This window comes from Desmodus rotundus, chromosome 1 (genome assembly GCF_022682495.2).
Source record: "Desmodus rotundus isolate HL8 chromosome 1, HLdesRot8A.1, whole genome shotgun sequence".
In the NCBI taxonomy this organism is placed as follows: Eukaryota; Metazoa; Chordata; class Mammalia; order Chiroptera; family Phyllostomidae; genus Desmodus; species Desmodus rotundus.
In genome coordinates, this window is record NC_071387.1 from 31,464,693 (window position 1) to 31,483,093 (window position 18,401).

The window sequence follows — 18,401 nt, forward strand, 5'->3', positions numbered from 1 at the left end:
GCCTCCTACACCCCAAATTCCCTTATCATTGTAGGCTCAGGAAGCATGTGGGCCTCTGGAGATGGACTCTGCCCTGAGTGTGGTGCAGAACCTAGAGAGAGACCTGCAGGAGGTGAAGGCCGCAGCTCGAGATGGCAAGCTTAAACCCTTACCTGGGGAGACGGTAAGTATTCTTAAGACCTCTTTTTATTTTTTTTTTTTAAATCCTCACCTCAGGACATGCTTACTGATTGTAGAGATAGGGGAAGGGAGAGAGAAAGAGAGGGAGAAAAACATCCATGTGTGAAACACCGATTGGTTGCCTTTCCTATGTGACCAGAGACCCAACCCACAACCAAGGAATGTGCACTGACTAGGAATTGAACCCATGACCTTACAGTTTATAGAACAGTGCTCCAACCAACTGAGCCACACCAGCCAGCACAAGACCTCATTCTTACTTAAACTCTGAAGTCCTCCTTCCCACCTATGCCCCAGAGCTGCCCAAAACCTCATTTAAAACCGCCTGCTGTCCCCAAGCGGCTTCTCAAGTTCCCTTGTCCCAGTTGCTCCTGTACCTGAGCCCCCCTGAGACTCCCCCTGTATTCCCAGATGGAGAAATGTGCCCAGGACCTAGGCAACAGCACCAAAGCAGTGAGCTCTGCCATTGCCCAGCTGCTGGGGGAGGTTGCCCAGGGCAATGAGAATTATGCAGGTATGTGGGCAGGGCCGGGAATGGGGTGTGTGGTGAGGCGGATGGGGGAACAGGAGCTGGATGAGGGACAGGGCCTGAGAGGAAACCACTGGGATCGGGGCCTGGTGACCAAAGTGCCTTTTTCCCCTTCCTTCCTCTCCGGTCTCCCCAGGTATTGCAGCACGGGACGTGGCAGGCGGGCTTCGGTCACTGGCCCAGGCCGCTAGGGGCGTCGCTGCCCTGACGTCAGATCCTGCAGTGCAGGCCATTGTGCTCGACACAGCCAGTGATGTGCTGGACAAGGCTAGCAGCCTCATTGAGGAGGCGAAAAAGGCAACTGGCCATCCAGGAGACCCCGAGAGTCAGCAGCGGCTTGCCCAGGTCAGGTATTGGGGAGGTGCCCCTTCCTCCCTCTCCCCCAGATCCCATCAGAAGGCCCACCCCAGTGGGGGCAAAGCCTCATCTGCACTGGCAGAGGAACGGCTTCTCAGGTGCGCTCTCAAGCACCCCTCCCTGGGCCCTACCCTTTCTCTCCGCCCCAGCAGCAGTATCTCAGTTAAACTGAGTCCGAGGCCCAGCCAAACGCCAGGTTTTGGGGACGTTTGATCGCTGTCACTGGATACCCTAACTTAGCCTGCTCAACTACAACACATATTTTCACGTTTCACTTTCGGGGACAGTGGAGCAGTGACCTCTCATGCCCTGTGGGTGGAGGAGGGAATCTCCCAAATTGTTTTCCATTTTGGCAATGCCCCATCTCCTTTCTATGTCAGGTGGCTAAAGCAGTGACCCAGGCACTGAACCGCTGTGTCAGCTGCCTGCCTGGCCAGCGAGATGTGGATAACGCCCTGAGAGCAGTGGGAGATGCCAGCAAGCGACTCCTCAGCGACTCGGTAGGAGGCCTCGGGGCGTGGGGGGACCATAGGAGTTGAAGAACTCCAAGCTTCCCCTTTCATCTCTACACCTCTCCTTGAGCCTGACTTCTCAGATTTATTCCCTTTCACGCTTCCAGGCTCTAGGCCCATGTCCCAGCACTCCTTTACCAAGTCCTTCCTCATGTTCTTGCATCTGACTTTCTCACTGACCCCGCAGCTTCCCCCCAGCACCGGGACATTTCAAGAAGCTCAGAGCCGGTTGAATGAAGCTGCTGCTGGGCTGAATCAGGCAGCCACAGAACTGGTGCAGGCCTCTCGGGGAACCCCTCAGGACCTGGCTCGAGCTTCGGGTCGATTTGGACAGGATTTCAGCACCTTTCTGGAAGCCGGCGTGGAGATGGCAGGACAGGCTCCGGTATGAAGAGGCACAGGGTTTAGTTCAAGGTTTAGATAGGCACCTTTGTGACCATGGACCTCTGTTCCTGGCTTCCCCCTCTCCCCAGTCTCTAGCAGTAATTGAGTGTCTGGGACAGAAGATCCCCTTTAGAGACAGGTAAGAAGGGACTGGACAGTATGTTGACTTCCTCACTTTTAACAGAGCCAGGAGGACCGGGCCCAGGTTGTGTCCAACTTGAAGGGTATCTCCATGTCTTCAAGCAAACTTCTTCTGGCTGCCAAGGCCCTGTCCACAGACCCGGCTTCCCCCAACCTCAAGAGTCAGCTGGCTGCAGCTGCCCGGTTAGTAGGGGCTGGGAAGCCCAGCCCAGTGCCACTGGAGAGACTAGGGAAGGGGCGTCTCATGAGGTGTCCCTGGTGTAGAGGTGGTTCCATGCAAAGGGAAATAGCTAGAGACTCCCCATGTATATAGGGCCTGGGAATGATGATCTGTGCACCCATTCACTCAACTCCCTGTCCCTCCCAGGGCAGTGACCGATAGCATCAACCAGCTCATCACCATGTGCACCCAGCAGGCGCCGGGCCAGAAAGAATGTGACAATGCCCTGCGAGAATTGGAGGTGGGCACTTCGCAGGGTTGAGTTTGAGGAGGGTGTTCTGGGTTCGGGGTGAGGAAGGTGTCTTACTTTGCTCTCCACCCACACAGACGGTCCGGGAACTCCTGGAGAACCCAGTCCAGCCCATCAATGACATGTCCTACTTTGGCTGCCTGGACAGTGTAATGGAGAACTCAAAGGTACGTGCAGCCGGGAACCCAGGAGGGCAGAGCGCAGGACGATGGAGCTAACCAGGGGCTGCTCTGCCCCACGGATTACCGGACCTGACCCTCCTGATTTCCTCTGTTCCTTAGGTTCTGGGTGAGGCCATGACTGGCATCTCCCAAAATGCCAAGAATGGAAACCTGCCGGAGTTTGGAGAGGCCATTGCCACAGCTTCCAAGGCTCTCTGTGGCTTCACCGAGGCGGCTGCCCAGGTTATTCCCGATGGTTCCTGGATGTGCCTGCTTTCCCATCTCCACCTCCTCTCAGCCTGACACTCACATTACATTTGCAAAGCCAACTATATGGAAACGGGTTCTTTATTCCTCCTGACGTACAGATCAGTAATCATTCCTCCTGATGTACGTCAGTAATCACAGAATACCAACATTTCCCATCACCGTCACCCCAAACCCTGGCACGTTGGGTCATGCTTACACTGTCCAAGCTGTGCGCCTTTTTCAGCCCTGGCTTTCTTGGCATGGACTAACCTTTTCACATAATTATTATGTTATTAAAATAGTACCAGTGACTACATTTCCAGTTACCTGAGTTGCCACTTAACTTTGCCTCTTTTTACATTATAAAATATAAAACAACCTATTAGCTCTGAGAGTATTTTGCTTTAGTATATGAATTCTTAATACTGGCTTGAGAGTTTATTATCTCAGATTGCTTCCCTGAAAGCCTACCCTCTAGCTCCCTTCCCTCCCATTGTCCTTTCCTGTTTGGTGGCCTGCTCTGTATGGCTTGACTTATTTCTGGAAGAGGAAAAAGCAAAGCCATCATGTGGTGACGTATGAATCCGATCTTAAAATCTTTCCATGATAAAAAAAACTTTACAACCATTTCACATACTCCCCTTACCTCTTTCCAAATCTCTGAAGCTTGGGGGTACTGTGAGTGTTAATTAGCCTAATAGCCTCCATGGTTTTAGGGCTGTGTCTTTAGAAGAGGCTTTGCATGCGTGGGGTACGGGTGGGGAGCTTTCTATAGTGCCACTGTAGTTTGTTGATACCTTTAACTTAATTTGTTAATAATTTATTAGTGATGGTTTAATTGGTTAATAATTAACCATTTTGTTAATATTGTTTGATAACTTGTTTAATTTGTTAATACCTAGTTTGCATAGTTCGTTAATGCCTCCGCTCTCATAGACCCCTGGTCACTAAACTTACCCCTACTCTCCTTTGCCCCCACTGCCACTATTGGATTCTACCTGAGGGATATCCTTTATTCCTCACTCCCAAATTTCTCTCCCCAGGCTGCTTATCTGGTTGGTGTCTCTGACCCCAACAGCCAAGCTGGACAGCAAGGGCTGGTGGAGCCCACGCAGTTTGCCCGTGCAAATCAGGCAATTCAGATGGCCTGTCAGAGTTTGGGGGAGCCTGGCTGTACCCAGGCCCAGGTAACTCCAGGGAACAGGTACCATGGGCAAGTCTGGGGAAGGGTCCCGAGCCAGGAGGACTGGCCCCATGGGGGAAGAGAGGGCGAGAGCCATCTCTCATCCACACACAGCTTCCCTTTGGGTAATTGTCTCTTCTCGCCACATTTCTCATGGTTCTCTCAGCTACTCCTGAGTTCATGACTTTGCTATAGATGTTTGAGCTTACTCTCCTACTGACACCATTAGAAAGTCTGTCAGTGCCCTGGCTCATATGGCTCAGGGGATTGAGTGCTGGCCTGCAAACCTGAGAGTTGCCGGTTCAATTCCCAGCCAGGGCACATGCCTGGGTTGCAAGCCAGGTCCCCAGTTAAGGGCATGCGAGAGGCAACCACACATGGATGTTTCTCTCCCTCTCTTTCTCCTTCCCTTCCCCTCTCTATAAAAATAAACAAATAAAATCTTAAAAAAAAAAAAAAAAAAAGTAAGTCTGTCAGTGTGTCTGTCTTTCATCTCCCCCCGGCCCCTCACACCCCGCTCATCTTTGGGTCTCTCTGTCTCCCAAATCTTGACTTTTCAGGCGACTCTGTCTTTCCTAATTAGACTTCCAAAGGTATCACTCTCCATCCCCCAACCTAACCGTGGCTCTTCCCTGGGTGTGTGTACCCCCCTCCTGCCCACCTCATGCCTGTTCACTTGTCTGTCTCTCCAGGTGCTCTCTGCAGCCACCATTGTGGCCAAACACACCTCCGCACTGTGCAACAGCTGCCGCCTGGCCTCTGCCCGAACCGCCAATCCCACCGCGAAGCGCCAGTTTGTACAGTCGGCCAAGGAGGTTGCCAACAGCACAGCCAATCTCGTCAAGACCATCAAGGTTCCCAGTGTTTGAACTCTCAGCCTTTCCCTGACCTGTCTAGTCTTCTCTCCCCTGAGACCCCCATTATTCTCTGAGACCTTCTACCAAATTCCTTCTTCCCCAGCCTAAGCCCTTTCTTACCCATGCTGCTCATCACCATCCTGTCCCCGTGCCTTCAAGCCCAGGAAGGAGACCTGGGCTTCACCTCCTTTGCCCACAGTCCGTCCTGAGGGCCTCTCTGTCACCCACCGGCAGGCGCTGGATGGGGCCTTCACCGAGGAGAACCGTGCCCAATGCCAAGCAGCCACAGCCCCGCTGCTGGAGGCTGTGGACAACCTGAGTGCCTTTGCATCCAACCCTGAGTTCGCCAGCATTCCTGCCCAGATCAGCCCTGAGGTGAGGCGGCGAATGTGGAGGGAGGAGTGATCGGCCAACTGCCACCCCATTTGCTTGGGAGCCGTGAGACTCACCTCCCTCCACCCCTCTCCGCAGGGCCGGGCTGCCATGGAGCCCATTGTGAGTTCTGCCAAGACGATGTTGGAGAGTGCTGGGGGACTGATCCAGACGGCCCGAGCCCTGGCAGTCAATCCCCGGGACCCGCCACGCTGGTCGGTGCTGGCAGGCCACTCCCGCACTGTCTCAGACTCCATTAAGAAGCTTATTACAAGCATGAGGTACTGAGGGGATGTGGAGGACCAGGGTAGTGGGGACATACCCTGTGGCAGAATGGAGGGGCGGGCGCTTAGGTGCAAGTAAATGGGATGGTGTTGGAGGACACCTGTTGTCCAAGATTTGGGGGGTATGGGATAGATAGGCTAGCTTTGTTTCAAGGGGATATTCTTGGTGTTGGAGCCTATGATGTATCTGCAGGGACAAGGCTCCAGGGCAGCTGGAGTGTGAGGCGGCCATTGCAGCTCTGAACAGCTGTCTACGGGACCTAGACCAGGCTTCCCTTGCTGCAGTCAGCCAGCAGCTTGCTCCGCGTGAGGGAATCTCTCAAGAGGTAAGGGGGAAGGAGGTTACATGAAAGGCTGTGTCTGGGAAGAAATAGGGCAGTCTTGAAGACAGGATTCAGGAACAGGCTTCAAAGGGACTTCTGGAATATGCTGAGGGGGTTTGTTAGTTTGGTGTGGAAGGAAGTGTGGGGCCCCTTGCAAGTAGAAGGTCTTATCCCAGGTCACAGGGCTAACGTCCGCTTCTTCCTCAGGCCTTGCACACTCAGATGCTCACTGCAGTGCAGGAGATCTCCCACCTTATTGAGCCTCTGGCCAGTGCTGCCCGGGCTGAAGCCTCCCAGCTGGGGCACAAGGTATCTGGAGATAAGAGGGGAGTCCTGGGGGTGGGGTGGAAGAGGGTACCTGGCCCAGCTGACCCCCATTCCAACACTTTGCCTCAGGTGTCTCAGATGGCCCAGTACTTTGAGCCGCTCACCCTGGCTGCAGTGGGCGCTGCCTCCAAGACCCTGAGCCACCCACAGCAGATGGCTCTCCTGGACCAGACAAAAACCTTGGCGGAGTCTGCCCTGCAGTTGCTGTACACAGCCAAGGAGGCTGGTGGCAACCCCAAGGTATTGAGGGCTGGGACGGAGGGGCTGCTACTAGTTAGGGGTGTGAGAAGCTGGAATAGGACCCCCCACACACACTCACTTACTCCAACCCACAGCAAGCAGCTAACACCCAGGAAGCCTTGGAAGAGGCTGTGCAGATGATGACAGAGGCTGTAGAGGACCTGACAACAACCCTCAACGAGGCAGCTAGTGCCGCTGGGGTCGTCGGTGGCATGGTGGACTCCATTACCCAGGCCATCAACCAGGTTAGAGTCTTGGGGTGCCTGTGGACACTGAGGCTACCCTGGGCCAGGGTTCCTGAGCACAGTGGCAGAGACCGTGACGATCTTTCCCCTTTCCTATTCTCCCCACTCAGCTAGACGAAGGACCCATGGGTGAACCAGAAGGTTCCTTCGTGGATTACCAGACTACTATGGTGCGGACAGCCAAAGCCATAGCTGTCACCGTCCAGGAGATGGTGAGTTGGGGAGAATGTACGAGGACTGCCCTTGGGGAGCTGAGTTTGGACATAACTGCACCTTTTCCATTATTACCAGGTGACCAAGTCAAACACGAGCCCCGAGGAGCTGGGCCCTCTCGCTAACCAGCTGACCAGTGACTACGGCCGGCTGGCCTCTCAGGCCAAGCCTGCAGCTGTGGCTGCTGAGAATGAAGAGGTAAGCATGGAGGCAGCTCCCCCCTGCTCCTCACAGAGACCCCCGTGGCATGTCCCTTGTTCCCATCATGTCAACCTCTGGGCTCTCCCACCTGCAGGGCCACTCCACTAAAGAGTGACCAGAGCTCTGTGTAGGGACAGGTTCAAAGCCTTCAGTTACAGGGACAAAGGAGACAGCCTGGGATCTAGGATTTCCCAGTCCACTGCTCTGGCCTCTGCCAAGTCTCTGGGCCTAGGGCTGCTGCTCTGTTCTGCTGCAAGTCTGTATTGCCCTCTTGGTTCTTGTTGCAGGGTCAGGAAGCTCTTCCTTCCCTAGGTTCCTGGCTTTCCAAGAAAGCAAGTAATTGGATCTCAACAAGATACACCCAATCCCAAAACCCTCCACAACCGCAGAGGCCAAATTGTAATCCCTGGCCCTCTGACTCAAATACTCCAGCATAAGGTGCTTCTCCCCCCTCCTCACTGTGCTTAACACAATCCACACCAGCTGATGCCCACATGCTATTATTATCCATGTGTGGGAGTGACCTCCTGCCGCAAGGATATGAAACAGGAAAGGCCTGTGTGCTGCGATGCATGTTTTTAGGTACTTACCAACTCTTCCAAGCCCAGTGTAACTGTCTGAGCGCCTCTGGTAAAATCCTCCTCCTTTCCCATCTGCTCACAGATAGGTGCCCACATCAAGCATCGGGTACAAGAGCTGGGGCACGGCTGCTCTGCTCTGGTCACCAAGGCCGGTGCCCTGCAGTGTAGCCCCAGTGACTCCTACACCAAGAAGGAGCTCATAGAGTGCGCCCGGAGAGTCTCCGAAAAGGTGACTGTGCTTACCTTTTTTACCAGACTGGGGGACTGGCTGTCCACCCTGGCAGACCTTTCCATCCTCCTCCAATTTTCCTAGCCCTCTCCTCTGTCCCTTCTCCCAGGTACCTGGTGACCTTTCCATTTCACATGGCACCTGCCAGTCATTATGTGACTTCCCTCTCCCAGGTCTCCCACGTGCTGGCTGCACTCCAAGCTGGCAATCGTGGCACCCAGGCCTGCATCACGGCGGCCAGTGCTGTGTCCGGCATCATCGCCGACCTGGACACCACCATCATGTTTGCTACCGCTGGCACGCTCAACCGCGAGGGTGCCGAAACTTTTGCTGACCACCGGTGAGGAGGGAATGGGGCCTCAGGGAGGCAGGGCGGAGTGGGGCCAGAAGAGGCTGGAGGAACAGGGTACCTGACTAGGCGGGGCCCTCCCTCAGGGAGGGAATCCTGAAGACTGCAAAGGTGCTGGTGGAGGACACCAAGGTCCTGGTGCAGAATGCAGCTGGGAGCCAGGAGAAGTTGGCACAGGCCGCCCAGTCGTCTGTGGCCACCATCACCCGCCTCGCTGATGTGGTGAAGCTGGGCGCAGCCAGCCTGGGATCTGAGGACCCTGAGACGCAGGTATCCACCTGACAGCCCTAATTCTAGCCAGATCCACTTCCTGTTCCCCCTGTAACTCCCACGGACCCGAGCCGCTGCCGTCCCACAGGTGGTGCTGATCAACGCAGTGAAAGACGTGGCCAAGGCCCTGGGAGACCTCATCAGCGCAACAAAGGCTGCAGCTGGCAAAGTTGGGGATGACCCTGCTGTGTGGCAGCTCAAGAACTCTGCCAAGGTTAGAGGGATGAGAGCAACCTCAGGAAAGGGGGTGGATTCCACGTGCCGCCTCCTGTTCCTTAACACAATCTCCTCCCCTCCCCCTCGGACACCCCTAGGTGATGGTGACCAATGTGACGTCGTTGCTCAAGACTGTGAAAGCTGTGGAAGACGAGGCCACCAAAGGCACACGGGCCCTGGAGGCAACCACTGAACACATACGGCAGGAACTGGCGGTGAGTGAGAGTCGGGGGCACCAGGCCCTCGAGTCAGAGGGGGGTCGTGCTAGACTGGGAGGCCGTACCTCACGTGCATTCACAGAAGTGTAAACAGTCCCACGTGTTCCCGCTCGTGGCCAAACTTCCTAAGTGAGCTACACGCAGGTCTTTCCCTCCTCACCTTTGCACCACTTGACAGCTGTCTTCTTTCACCACCACACTCCCACTCTCTCCCATCACCAGTGGCCTATTAGTTGCCACGTTTAGTGGCCTCTTGGCCTTCATCCTCTTCAAATATTTCCAAAGCGTTTGAATGTGGTATAAGCCTCTCTCTGAGATTCTTTTTTCGGCTTTTTTTCTTTTTTTGAGAGAGAGAGAAAGGAAGGAAGGAGGGAAGAGACATCCATTTGTTCCACTTATTTTTTCATTGGTTGGTTCCACCTGTATGTGCCCTGACTGGGGATCAAACCCACAGCCTCGGCACACTGGGACGATGCTCTAACCAAATGAACTGCCTGGCCAGGGCCTTCCTTTGGTTTTCTTTCTTTTATTTTTACATTTTTTTTTTTATCGTTGTTCAATTACAGTTGTTCCCATTTTCCCCCCATTGCTCTCCCCTATCCTGCCCACCCCACCCCCGCTTGGCTTTCTTGACACTGGTTTTTCTCTTGCCTCTCTGACATCCCCTCTATAGTTGCCATTGAATCACCTTCAACAGAGTAAACCAGGCCTTTCCCAAATTGTACAAATAGCCCTCTTTCTGTGTTCTCTGCAAATTCAACCACTTGCATTATTGTTCTCTAAGAAGTTGACTTCCAGTTCTGAGTGTAGTTATTTGCAATGGCCTATTTGACTTTACCAGTGAGATTCAGTGCTTTCCAACCATCTGTTCTTCCTGACACACTACCTCCTATTAACAGTGGTAACAGCCTCCCAGTCACGAAGATGCCCCTAAAGCCCTTTAGTGACGGCCCTAGCTTCTGCAGTAGAATTCACATTCCTTACCATTGCCGCCCTGTTCCCGTGGCCCCTGCTGGCTTCCTCAAACCCATCCTACCCCTCTCCTGCTTTTCCGCACCCCAGGCCCATCATGCTCTGTCAGTTCTTGCCGGCTCTAGGCCCTTGCATTTGCTTTTCTCCAGCTTTTTGAACATTTGGCTCCTTCCAATTCTTCAGGCTTTGGCTTAAATGTCTGCTCCTCAGAGAGGCCTTCCCTGACCACCTGTCTGGAATAGGACCTCGTTTTCCTCTCTCACCACAGCACCCTCTTTATTTTCCTTCGTGGCTCAGATAATAGTCTTTCATTTTTCTGTTTGGTTGCTTGCCTTCTGCCTGCATCCAAAGCTAGAGTGTAAGCTCCTTGTCTGCCTTTCCCCCCATTATATCCCTAGCACCCCACACCGAATCTGCCACCTAGCTGGTCTTTAACAATTTGTTGGAGGGACACATACATCAAAGTATTTTTATTACTTTTATGTATTATGTAAAATTCTAAGTTCCTTGGTTTGTTATTCAAGGCCCCAACAACCTTTTCTCCACCATCCCTTCCCCAGAACAAATCCTTAAAACTCTCCCACTTTATATCCTGGTTATTCACGCCCTATCATTTCCCTGAAATAGTCTTCTGTTACCTAGACTTCTGAAGACCCAATTCTTTCGTGCCTCATCTCAGCTACTCACCCCCTTCGAGGCTTCTCTGTAGTTTAGTTTAGTTTAGTTTTGAGATGGAATGAAAAGTCCATCTCAAAAGCTGCTGCTTTAATTTCACACAAACCCTCCCCAACCCCTTCGGTCAGAAATGATGACCAGCTGCCTGCAATTATATCAGCTGTGAATGTGTGAACTTCTCCCAAGGACCTGACCTACAAAATTAGTGCTCAGTGACTGCTTGTCAAGCGAACACACGGATGAATGAACCAAATTCCCCGAGCGCTGCATTGTTAGTCTCACTGAAATTTTCTCTCTCGTTCCACCCCAACAGGTCTTCTGTTCACCAGAGCCACCTGCCAAGACTTCTACCCCAGAAGATTTCATCCGAATGACCAAGGGAATCACCATGGCAACAGCCAAAGCTGTTGCCGCTGGCAACTCATGTCGCCAGGAAGATGTCATTGCCACAGCCAACCTGAGTCGTCGTGCTATTGCAGATATGCTTCGGGCTTGCAAGGTAGAAACCCTGGGAGCGGGCGACTTGAGGGCAGAGCATGGTAGCAGAGAAACTGAAGGGGTTCGGGGCCCCTGGAGCTCTTTGGGACCCTAAAGTTAACGTATTACTCTGTGGTATAGGAAGCTGCTTACCACCCAGAAGTGGCCCCTGATGTGCGTCTTCGAGCCCTGCACTATGGCCGGGAATGTGCCAATGGCTACCTGGAACTGCTGGACCACGTACTCCTGGTAAGGAGGGAGTTCGTTAGCTCCTCCTCATACCAGCCTCCCCGAGTGCAGTCCTCTTCCCGCACGCCTCAGACACGGCTCTGTAATTTTTTGTTCAAATCTCCTCCCCTCCTCACCATCTTATTTCCCAAATCTGTTCTCATTTCCAAGCCTCCCTTCCCTGGGGCCCCATCATTCTTAGCATCTTTGGTTCTCCCACTCACCTCTTCCTCTCCTTTTTCTTATTTCCTCTCTTCCCACCTGACCTCCTCCTTCCTACCTTCGTCACCTCTTCTTTCTTCTCATTTCATCATTCTCCCTGCTCCTTGTCAGCCGGTGAGTGACACGCAGCCCCGCTGTCTTTACCACGTGTGTGGAGTGCACCGGGACGGGCAGCACGGTGCTTTCGGGCTGTGGCGTGAAGCGGCTATGGGGTGGTGTTGGCGGCCCATGGTCTGCTCTGGTGTGAGGTCAGGGTAGAAGCTAGGGTCCGATGCTGTCTGCTCCCTGCCCCTTTCTTCCCCAGACCCTGCAGAAGCCAGGCCCGGAACTGAAGCAGCAATTGACGGGACACTCGAAGCGTGTTGCTGGTTCAGTCACTGAGCTCATCCAGGCTGCTGAAGCCATGAAGGGTGAGGGGTGACCAGGGGCAGGGAGGAAAGAGACACTTTTGTCGTGGGGAGGACTGTTCTGAGCTGGCCTCTGCCAGTAGTCCCCACAGGTGCCATGGGCCAGGTGATACTAACCATGCTGCCTGGGGCTCCTGACCTCCCTGCTCTGGCTCAGCCCCTTCCTTAACCCCTTCGTCCCACCAGGAACAGAGTGGGTGGACCCAGAGGACCCCACAGTCATTGCTGAGAATGAGCTCCTGGGAGCTGCAGCTGCCATTGAGGCCGCAGCCAAAAAGCTGGAGCAGCTGAAGCCCCGGGCCAAACCCAAGGTCAGTCCTGCTCCTTCCCTCTTCCCTACCCTCCTACCCTGGCAGAAAGTCCCCACCTGCAGCCCTCTCTTACTTTGCCTCTCTCTCTGCAACCTTTGCTTCCATTGTAGGAGGCGGATGAGTCCTTGAACTTTGAGGAGCAGATACTGGAAGCTGCCAAGTCCATTGCAGCAGCTACCAGTGCCCTGGTAAAGGCTGCATCAGCTGCCCAGAGGGAACTGGTGGCCCAAGGGAAGGTAAGTGCTTGGATACCCAGAAGCATAAGGACCGGCAGCTGCTTTGCAACGGGAGGCCTTTACATACACATGGAGAGCGCGGGTCTGAGCCGCTCTCCTCCTTCCTCCACAGGTGGGCGCCATTCCAGCCAATGCACTGGATGACGGGCAGTGGTCCCAGGGCCTCATTTCTGCTGTGAGTGCACAACACCCCCTAGGTCTCTCTGAACTGGAGCCACTTGAGAATACTAGTGAGGGGATGGACCAGGACAAAGGCATATTTTAATTTTTATCTCCTCACTTTAGGCCCGGATGGTGGCTGCAGCCACCAACAATCTGTGTGAGGCAGCCAATGCAGCTGTGCAAGGCCATGCCAGCCAGGAGAAGCTCATCTCCTCAGCCAAGCAGGTAGCTGCCTCCACAGCCCAGCTCCTTGTGGCCTGCAAGGTCAAGGCTGACCAGGACTCTGAGGCAATGAAACGGCTTCAGGTGAGGAACCCTAACCCGTCCCACTGTACCTTGGGCTGTGCTGCATTAAATTGTCACCCCTAAGACATGCTTTTCTGTGGGGGGACTCTCTCAACTGAGACGCTGCCTGAATTCTCTCATGCCGCCTTCTCTCTGCCCAGGTTGCTGGCAATGCAGTGAAGCGAGCCTCGGACAACCTGGTGAAGGCGGCACAGAAGGCAGCAGCCTTTGAAGACGAGGAGAACGAGACAGTAGTGGTGAAGGAGAAGATGGTCGGGGGCATTGCCCAGGTGAGCTTTGTCTCAGACCCTCTGCGGGACACCAGCAGCAGAGCAGTCACATTGCCTGTGCTGGTCCCACCTACCCCGTACCCTAATGCACACACCTGCTGAACTGAGCCCCTGATCCCCGTCCCTCAGATCATTGCCGCACAGGAAGAGATGCTCCGTAAGGAACGAGAGCTGGAAGAGGCGCGGAAGAAGCTGGCCCAGATCCGACAGCAACAGTACAAGTTCCTGCCTTCAGAGCTTCGAGACGAGCACTAGGGCATCCGCTTCTATTTAACGCAGACCTAGCCCAGAGACTGTGCCTGCCACTACCAAAGCCTCCTGGGCTGTCGGGCCCAACCTGCCCAACCCTAGCACTCTCCAAAGTGCCTACCAAACCCTGGGCCTGGCTCTGCCCAGTCCCGCTGCACATCCCCTGTCCCTTCCCAGCTCTAAGTGCCTTCATGCCCTAGGGCCCCCTAAGTGCCTGCCCCTCCCCAGAGTATTAACGCTCCAAGAGTATTATTAACGCTGCTGTACCTCAATCTGCACCTACCAGGGCCCCAGCCCCTTCCACCCTGCCAGCAGCTTCTGGCAAGTCCCCACAGCCTCAGCTCTACTCATCCTTTTTTGATACTCTCTTCCTCCTGGCACCCCCAGCTACCTGTGGTTGGGCTGTGGGGTTGTAAGACCCAAACAAGTCATGCTCTAATAAAGGTGATTCTGCCTGCACCTCTGCCTGGCTTGGTGAGGAGATGGGAGACTCCCCCAAGGCAGTAGGGGAGAGAATGGGATGGCCTTCTGTCACCAGCTTGCTCTGACTCAGGACTGGAATAGGGCAGATTGCAGCAATCTCCTTCCTCCTCCTCTCACCCAGATCCCTGAGGGCATCGTATTTAGAAAGCTATCCCTGGGAAGTCATAACTCCTGTTGTCCCAGATTTCATTGGCCAGCTCCCATGCCTCACCAAGTGTCATTCTTCTGTTGCAGGGACAGCCGCTGCCACTGTGCCTTGTGGCTACAAGAAACACTCTCTTCTTCCTAACTGCTCATTGTACATGAACAAATTCATTTCCTGACCAAATTCGATTTCGAAAGCAGCTTTGCTAAAAATAATAGCCGATAAAATACAAGTGTCTGGGCCTAAGAGAATTGGTTGAGGCATTTAACAAGCAAAAAAACAACTGAGGCTGCCTCGGGTCAGTTCTACTGTTGACTGGGTTGGGACACTTCTTGTCCCTCCAAGGCCTTGTCCTACTGCCTAGAACAGCACTAGAAGAAAGGGAACTGAAAAAAGCTTGACCCAGGTGTGAAACTGTAGAAGTAGGGGCAGAGCTCCCCTAGTGGCCAGGCGGGTGCTGGTAGCCCTGTTCCAGTGGCCCTGCTAATCTGGAGGTTCAGGGGAGGGAGGGAGGTGGGTAATGTGCGCTTCTAGGTCCTTCCGCATTCACCCCTCTGCCCACACTGCATGGACCATGTGGCAGATTCTTTAACCAGCCCCGCTGCCCAGCTTCCTTGCTTCTCCAAGTGGAACACAAACACCACCCTCTGCCACTACTCTGGGTTCCTTTCACCTCCTTGAAGCCATGACATCTACTCCCACCCTGTCAGAGTTGGCATAAAGTACACGGAATTACTTTGTCCTCCCCAGGGCAGCCCATGAAGGAAGGTGCCAACTTCCTGCCCTTACTCCTGTCACTTGTGATTAATTCATTCAATATTTACTATGCCATGCCTGTGCTAAGCACTGGAAAATAGAGATGTATTATCACCTCCCTGATGCAAAAGACTGGCAACTCCCATACACACTGCTGTGGCTCTCTAAGCAGATTTAATGTCCCAGCGTCATGAGCTGAGGATCTTAGGGATCAAATCCCTTCTCCAGCCTCTCCAACAAGTGGTAGTCCAGACTGTTGAACTCCAGCTATGAGCTCTGGGCAGCTGTTCACTCCTGCTACCACTTCCCTGCATGTCTCCACGTCCCCAAACACATACCTCTCATTAAGTGATGCCTCAGGGAGTCTTCTGGGGACAGACTTGAATACCTATTAGACCAGCAGTTCTTAAAACATGGTCCTCAGGCACAGGGGTTCCTGAGACCCTTTCAGAGCTCCATGAGGTCAAGATTATCTTCGTAGTAATACTAAGACATTGCTTTCCTTTTTCACAGTGTCAGCATTTGTACTGATGATGCAGAAACGGTGGTGGATAAACTGCCCTAGCACAAATCAAGGCAGTGGACTAGTCGTCATTGTATTCTTACCACCGTGCACTAGCAATTTAAGATAAATGCTAGCTTCCCTTCAGACTGTCCTTGATGAAGCAGTAAAACCTTATTAAATCTATTCCTTGAATAACAAGTCTTTTTCAATATTCTGTGGAATGAACTGGGAAGTAAGCATTGAACCCGTCCGCCGTACACAAGAGCAGGATGGTATCTTGAGGAAAGCACTTAGTTTTTCGCACTGTGACCTGAACCAGCTGCCTTTTTCACAGAATTCCACATCGACTTGCAAGAATGATTGGCAGAGAAACCATGATTATCAGACGTGGGTAGCAGGCAGAACTTTTCTGAAAAAGGAACAGAGTGAGTCTCAGTTCAGAGGAAAACCTGGCAGTGTTTATCGCCGACGATACTATGGACCTTTCAAGTGACAGTTAGAATTTTGAAAACGTATCTGCCGCCCTGAGCTTCACAACTTAAGCTTCCCCAAACTGAAAACAGACTTACCTGTTAAAACCGGTCCTGATATTTAGGAATGTGATTTTTAAAATAATGTATACTGAAATGTGTCAAACTTTGGAACGTCTGCGAAGCTCAGTGAATCAGTATTCTCCAAATGACCAGTGCCTGATGTTACAAAGTTATCCCTGGGTGAAAGAGCCAACCAAAGTGCAATACAGATCAATGGAATTTAGTGTAAAATAATAAAAAAGAGCTTATTGATAATGGTTTCAGGTTCCACTTTGCAACTAACCCTTAAGAAACTATCAGAAATTATCTTTCCCCACATTTCCAAATGAGACTAGATTTTCTTCATATATAGTACTTGAAATCAAAATACAGCAACAGAAAGCCAAGTAGGTTCTGAAAATCCAGCTGTCCTCTATTAAGCCAGATATTGAGATTTGCCAAAATGTAAAATAACTTATCCTCACGAAGTTGGGGAGGTGAATGTATTGTTTTTCCTGAAAAAGTTCTTAATATGATTGTGTATGGTCTTATTTCTATGAATATTTTTAAATCTTCTCAGTTTCCATTTGAATATGTTAAGTATTGGTAGATATAACCCACTTCAAATGCCACTCTTAATTTCTAAGAGTGTAAGGGGTTTTCAGACCAAAAAGCTTTAGAACTGCCACATGAGACCATGAGTTCCTCTAGATTGATATAGTGTTGGTGCCTTTATGCACCTGTAAACCGGTGCGCAAAAATTCACCTGGCAAATGCTTATCAAGTGCCACTTCTGTGCCTGATGCTCTAGGCATTGGGGAGTCATAATTGGAAAAGACAGTCCCTGTTCTGGAGGACTCAGACCAGTGGAGGAGACAGGTAGAAGAACAGTTACAACAAGGGCTCTGACGAGAATGATGGGAGCCTGCAGGGAGAGCACACAGGTATCGAATGGAGCCGGTGGGAGAGGAGGTAGCCGGGGAATGCTGCCCAGAACAGGCACTTGATCTAAATCCTTAAGGCCACCAGGTTTCAGCCAAGGGAAGAGCAAGTTAGGGAACAGGGACAATGCATAAAAGGTGGAAGAAGCTGTAAGAAAATTATGGCTAGCCCTGGCATGGTAGCTCAGTTGGTTAGAGCATCATCCGTGTCCGGGCAGGGCACGTGGGAGAAGCAACCAATGAATGCATGAAAAAGTGAACAACAAGTCTCTCTTCTTCTAAAATCAACAGATAAAAATTTTAAAACCCTTTTTAAAAGCATGGCTCTTTTCAGTGCCTACTCGAAACAGTATGAACACAGCATGAAGAACAAGCCTGTCTATTGGCGCCGAGGCTGGGAATGAAAGGTGAAGCTAGAATAAAGTCGCGACTGTAAAATGAATGCATATAAAAACAAATGATTTTAAAAAATTTAAAAAAAAAAGATGAGGCTAGAGAGGTGGGCAGGGGCCAAAACAAAGAGCCTTCAATACCATATTAAGAAATGTGGACTTTTATCCTCGAGGGAGGGAGTAGGGCAGGGTTTGGGAGGGTTTTAGGATCCCATTCACAACTTTTAAAAAGAACTTTGGGCCCCTGTGGCTTGGTTGGTTGGAGCATGGGAGCGCCGCCCTGCACACCAAAAAGTTCTGGGTGTGATTCCCAGTCACGTCACACCTAGGTTTCGGGTTTGACTCCCCGCTTACGGGACCTATGGAAAGCATCAGATTGATGTTTCCCCTCCCCCCCCCATCCATGGACATATCCTTGGGTGAGGGATAATAAAATAAAACTGTTGGTTAAGGGACTCCTCCATTTAAAAAAAACAAAAACAAAAACAAAAAAAAACTTTGGTAGCAATGCTAACTGCCTAAGGCAACCCTAGAGACTCCGGGAGAGGAACCACATTTGTAGGAAGTACGATCCACAAAATTAAGTGGATGCGGAAAGTGAGGAACTGGGAGCGTTTGACCATATCCAGGGGTCAAGCACTGGCTACAGGTGGGTGGAGGCGTCTTTCATGAGTTTTGGAAAAGCAGGGAGATGGATTGCAGTTAACAGTATGAAGTCAGGTATGCTCCGTGTGTAGCAGCTGGCAGCTAAGCCGGTCTAACTACATTTACGCGTTCCTCCCCACCCCCAGGCCGGGCAGGAGCCCAGGGCTTCCACGGTCCCCACCCACAACCAGCAAAAGCCAGGCCTCCCACCCCTCTGCCCCTGGGAAGCTGGGCAAAGCGCTCCCTCTGCCCGGTTTCCCTTACCTCCTCTGAGGCGGCTCCCCACTTCCTCTCCCCCACCCCACCGGGAGGAAAAACAAAAGCAGCCCCGCGCCCACGCTTGAGACTTCACGACCCTAGGACCCGGTTCTGGGGACTGTTTCTTGCTGTCTGGATTGGAAGGGGGCATCTCTCCCT

At 52.4% G+C, this 18,401-nt stretch overlaps 1 protein-coding gene across 2 annotated transcripts in view; it reads left to right on the top strand.

The window, feature by feature from the left end:
- TLN1 (talin 1) overlaps positions 1 to 14,061 on the top strand; it is a 31,124-nt gene extending 17,063 nt beyond the window's left edge. For both annotated transcript variants that reach the window (XM_024559999.3, XM_024559998.3), the window contains 33 exons: positions 35 to 163; positions 592 to 694; positions 846 to 1,054; positions 1,447 to 1,566; positions 1,766 to 1,963; positions 2,147 to 2,286; positions 2,471 to 2,564; positions 2,651 to 2,740; positions 2,855 to 2,977; positions 4,027 to 4,170; positions 4,859 to 5,020; positions 5,258 to 5,398; positions 5,495 to 5,676; positions 5,873 to 6,005; positions 6,210 to 6,311; positions 6,399 to 6,569; positions 6,665 to 6,814; positions 6,925 to 7,026; positions 7,106 to 7,225; positions 7,892 to 8,038; positions 8,212 to 8,378; positions 8,474 to 8,657; positions 8,746 to 8,871; positions 8,972 to 9,088; positions 11,052 to 11,237; positions 11,357 to 11,464; positions 11,970 to 12,075; positions 12,259 to 12,383; positions 12,494 to 12,619; positions 12,732 to 12,794; positions 12,905 to 13,087; positions 13,228 to 13,356; positions 13,486 to 14,061. In XM_024559999.3, coding sequence (XP_024415767.2) covers positions 35 to 163; positions 592 to 694; positions 846 to 1,054; positions 1,447 to 1,566; positions 1,766 to 1,963; positions 2,147 to 2,286; positions 2,471 to 2,564; positions 2,651 to 2,740; positions 2,855 to 2,977; positions 4,027 to 4,170; positions 4,859 to 5,020; positions 5,258 to 5,398; positions 5,495 to 5,676; positions 5,873 to 6,005; positions 6,210 to 6,311; positions 6,399 to 6,569; positions 6,665 to 6,814; positions 6,925 to 7,026; positions 7,106 to 7,225; positions 7,892 to 8,038; positions 8,212 to 8,378; positions 8,474 to 8,657; positions 8,746 to 8,871; positions 8,972 to 9,088; positions 11,052 to 11,237; positions 11,357 to 11,464; positions 11,970 to 12,075; positions 12,259 to 12,383; positions 12,494 to 12,619; positions 12,732 to 12,794; positions 12,905 to 13,087; positions 13,228 to 13,356; positions 13,486 to 13,611 — 4,506 coding nt within the window. In that variant the 3' untranslated portion in view covers positions 13,612 to 14,061. The remainder of the gene's footprint in view (positions 1 to 34; positions 164 to 591; positions 695 to 845; positions 1,055 to 1,446; positions 1,567 to 1,765; positions 1,964 to 2,146; positions 2,287 to 2,470; positions 2,565 to 2,650; positions 2,741 to 2,854; positions 2,978 to 4,026; positions 4,171 to 4,858; positions 5,021 to 5,257; positions 5,399 to 5,494; positions 5,677 to 5,872; positions 6,006 to 6,209; positions 6,312 to 6,398; positions 6,570 to 6,664; positions 6,815 to 6,924; positions 7,027 to 7,105; positions 7,226 to 7,891; positions 8,039 to 8,211; positions 8,379 to 8,473; positions 8,658 to 8,745; positions 8,872 to 8,971; positions 9,089 to 11,051; positions 11,238 to 11,356; positions 11,465 to 11,969; positions 12,076 to 12,258; positions 12,384 to 12,493; positions 12,620 to 12,731; positions 12,795 to 12,904; positions 13,088 to 13,227; positions 13,357 to 13,485) is intronic.
- The last annotated feature ends 4,340 nt before the right edge of the window (positions 14,062 to 18,401 follow it).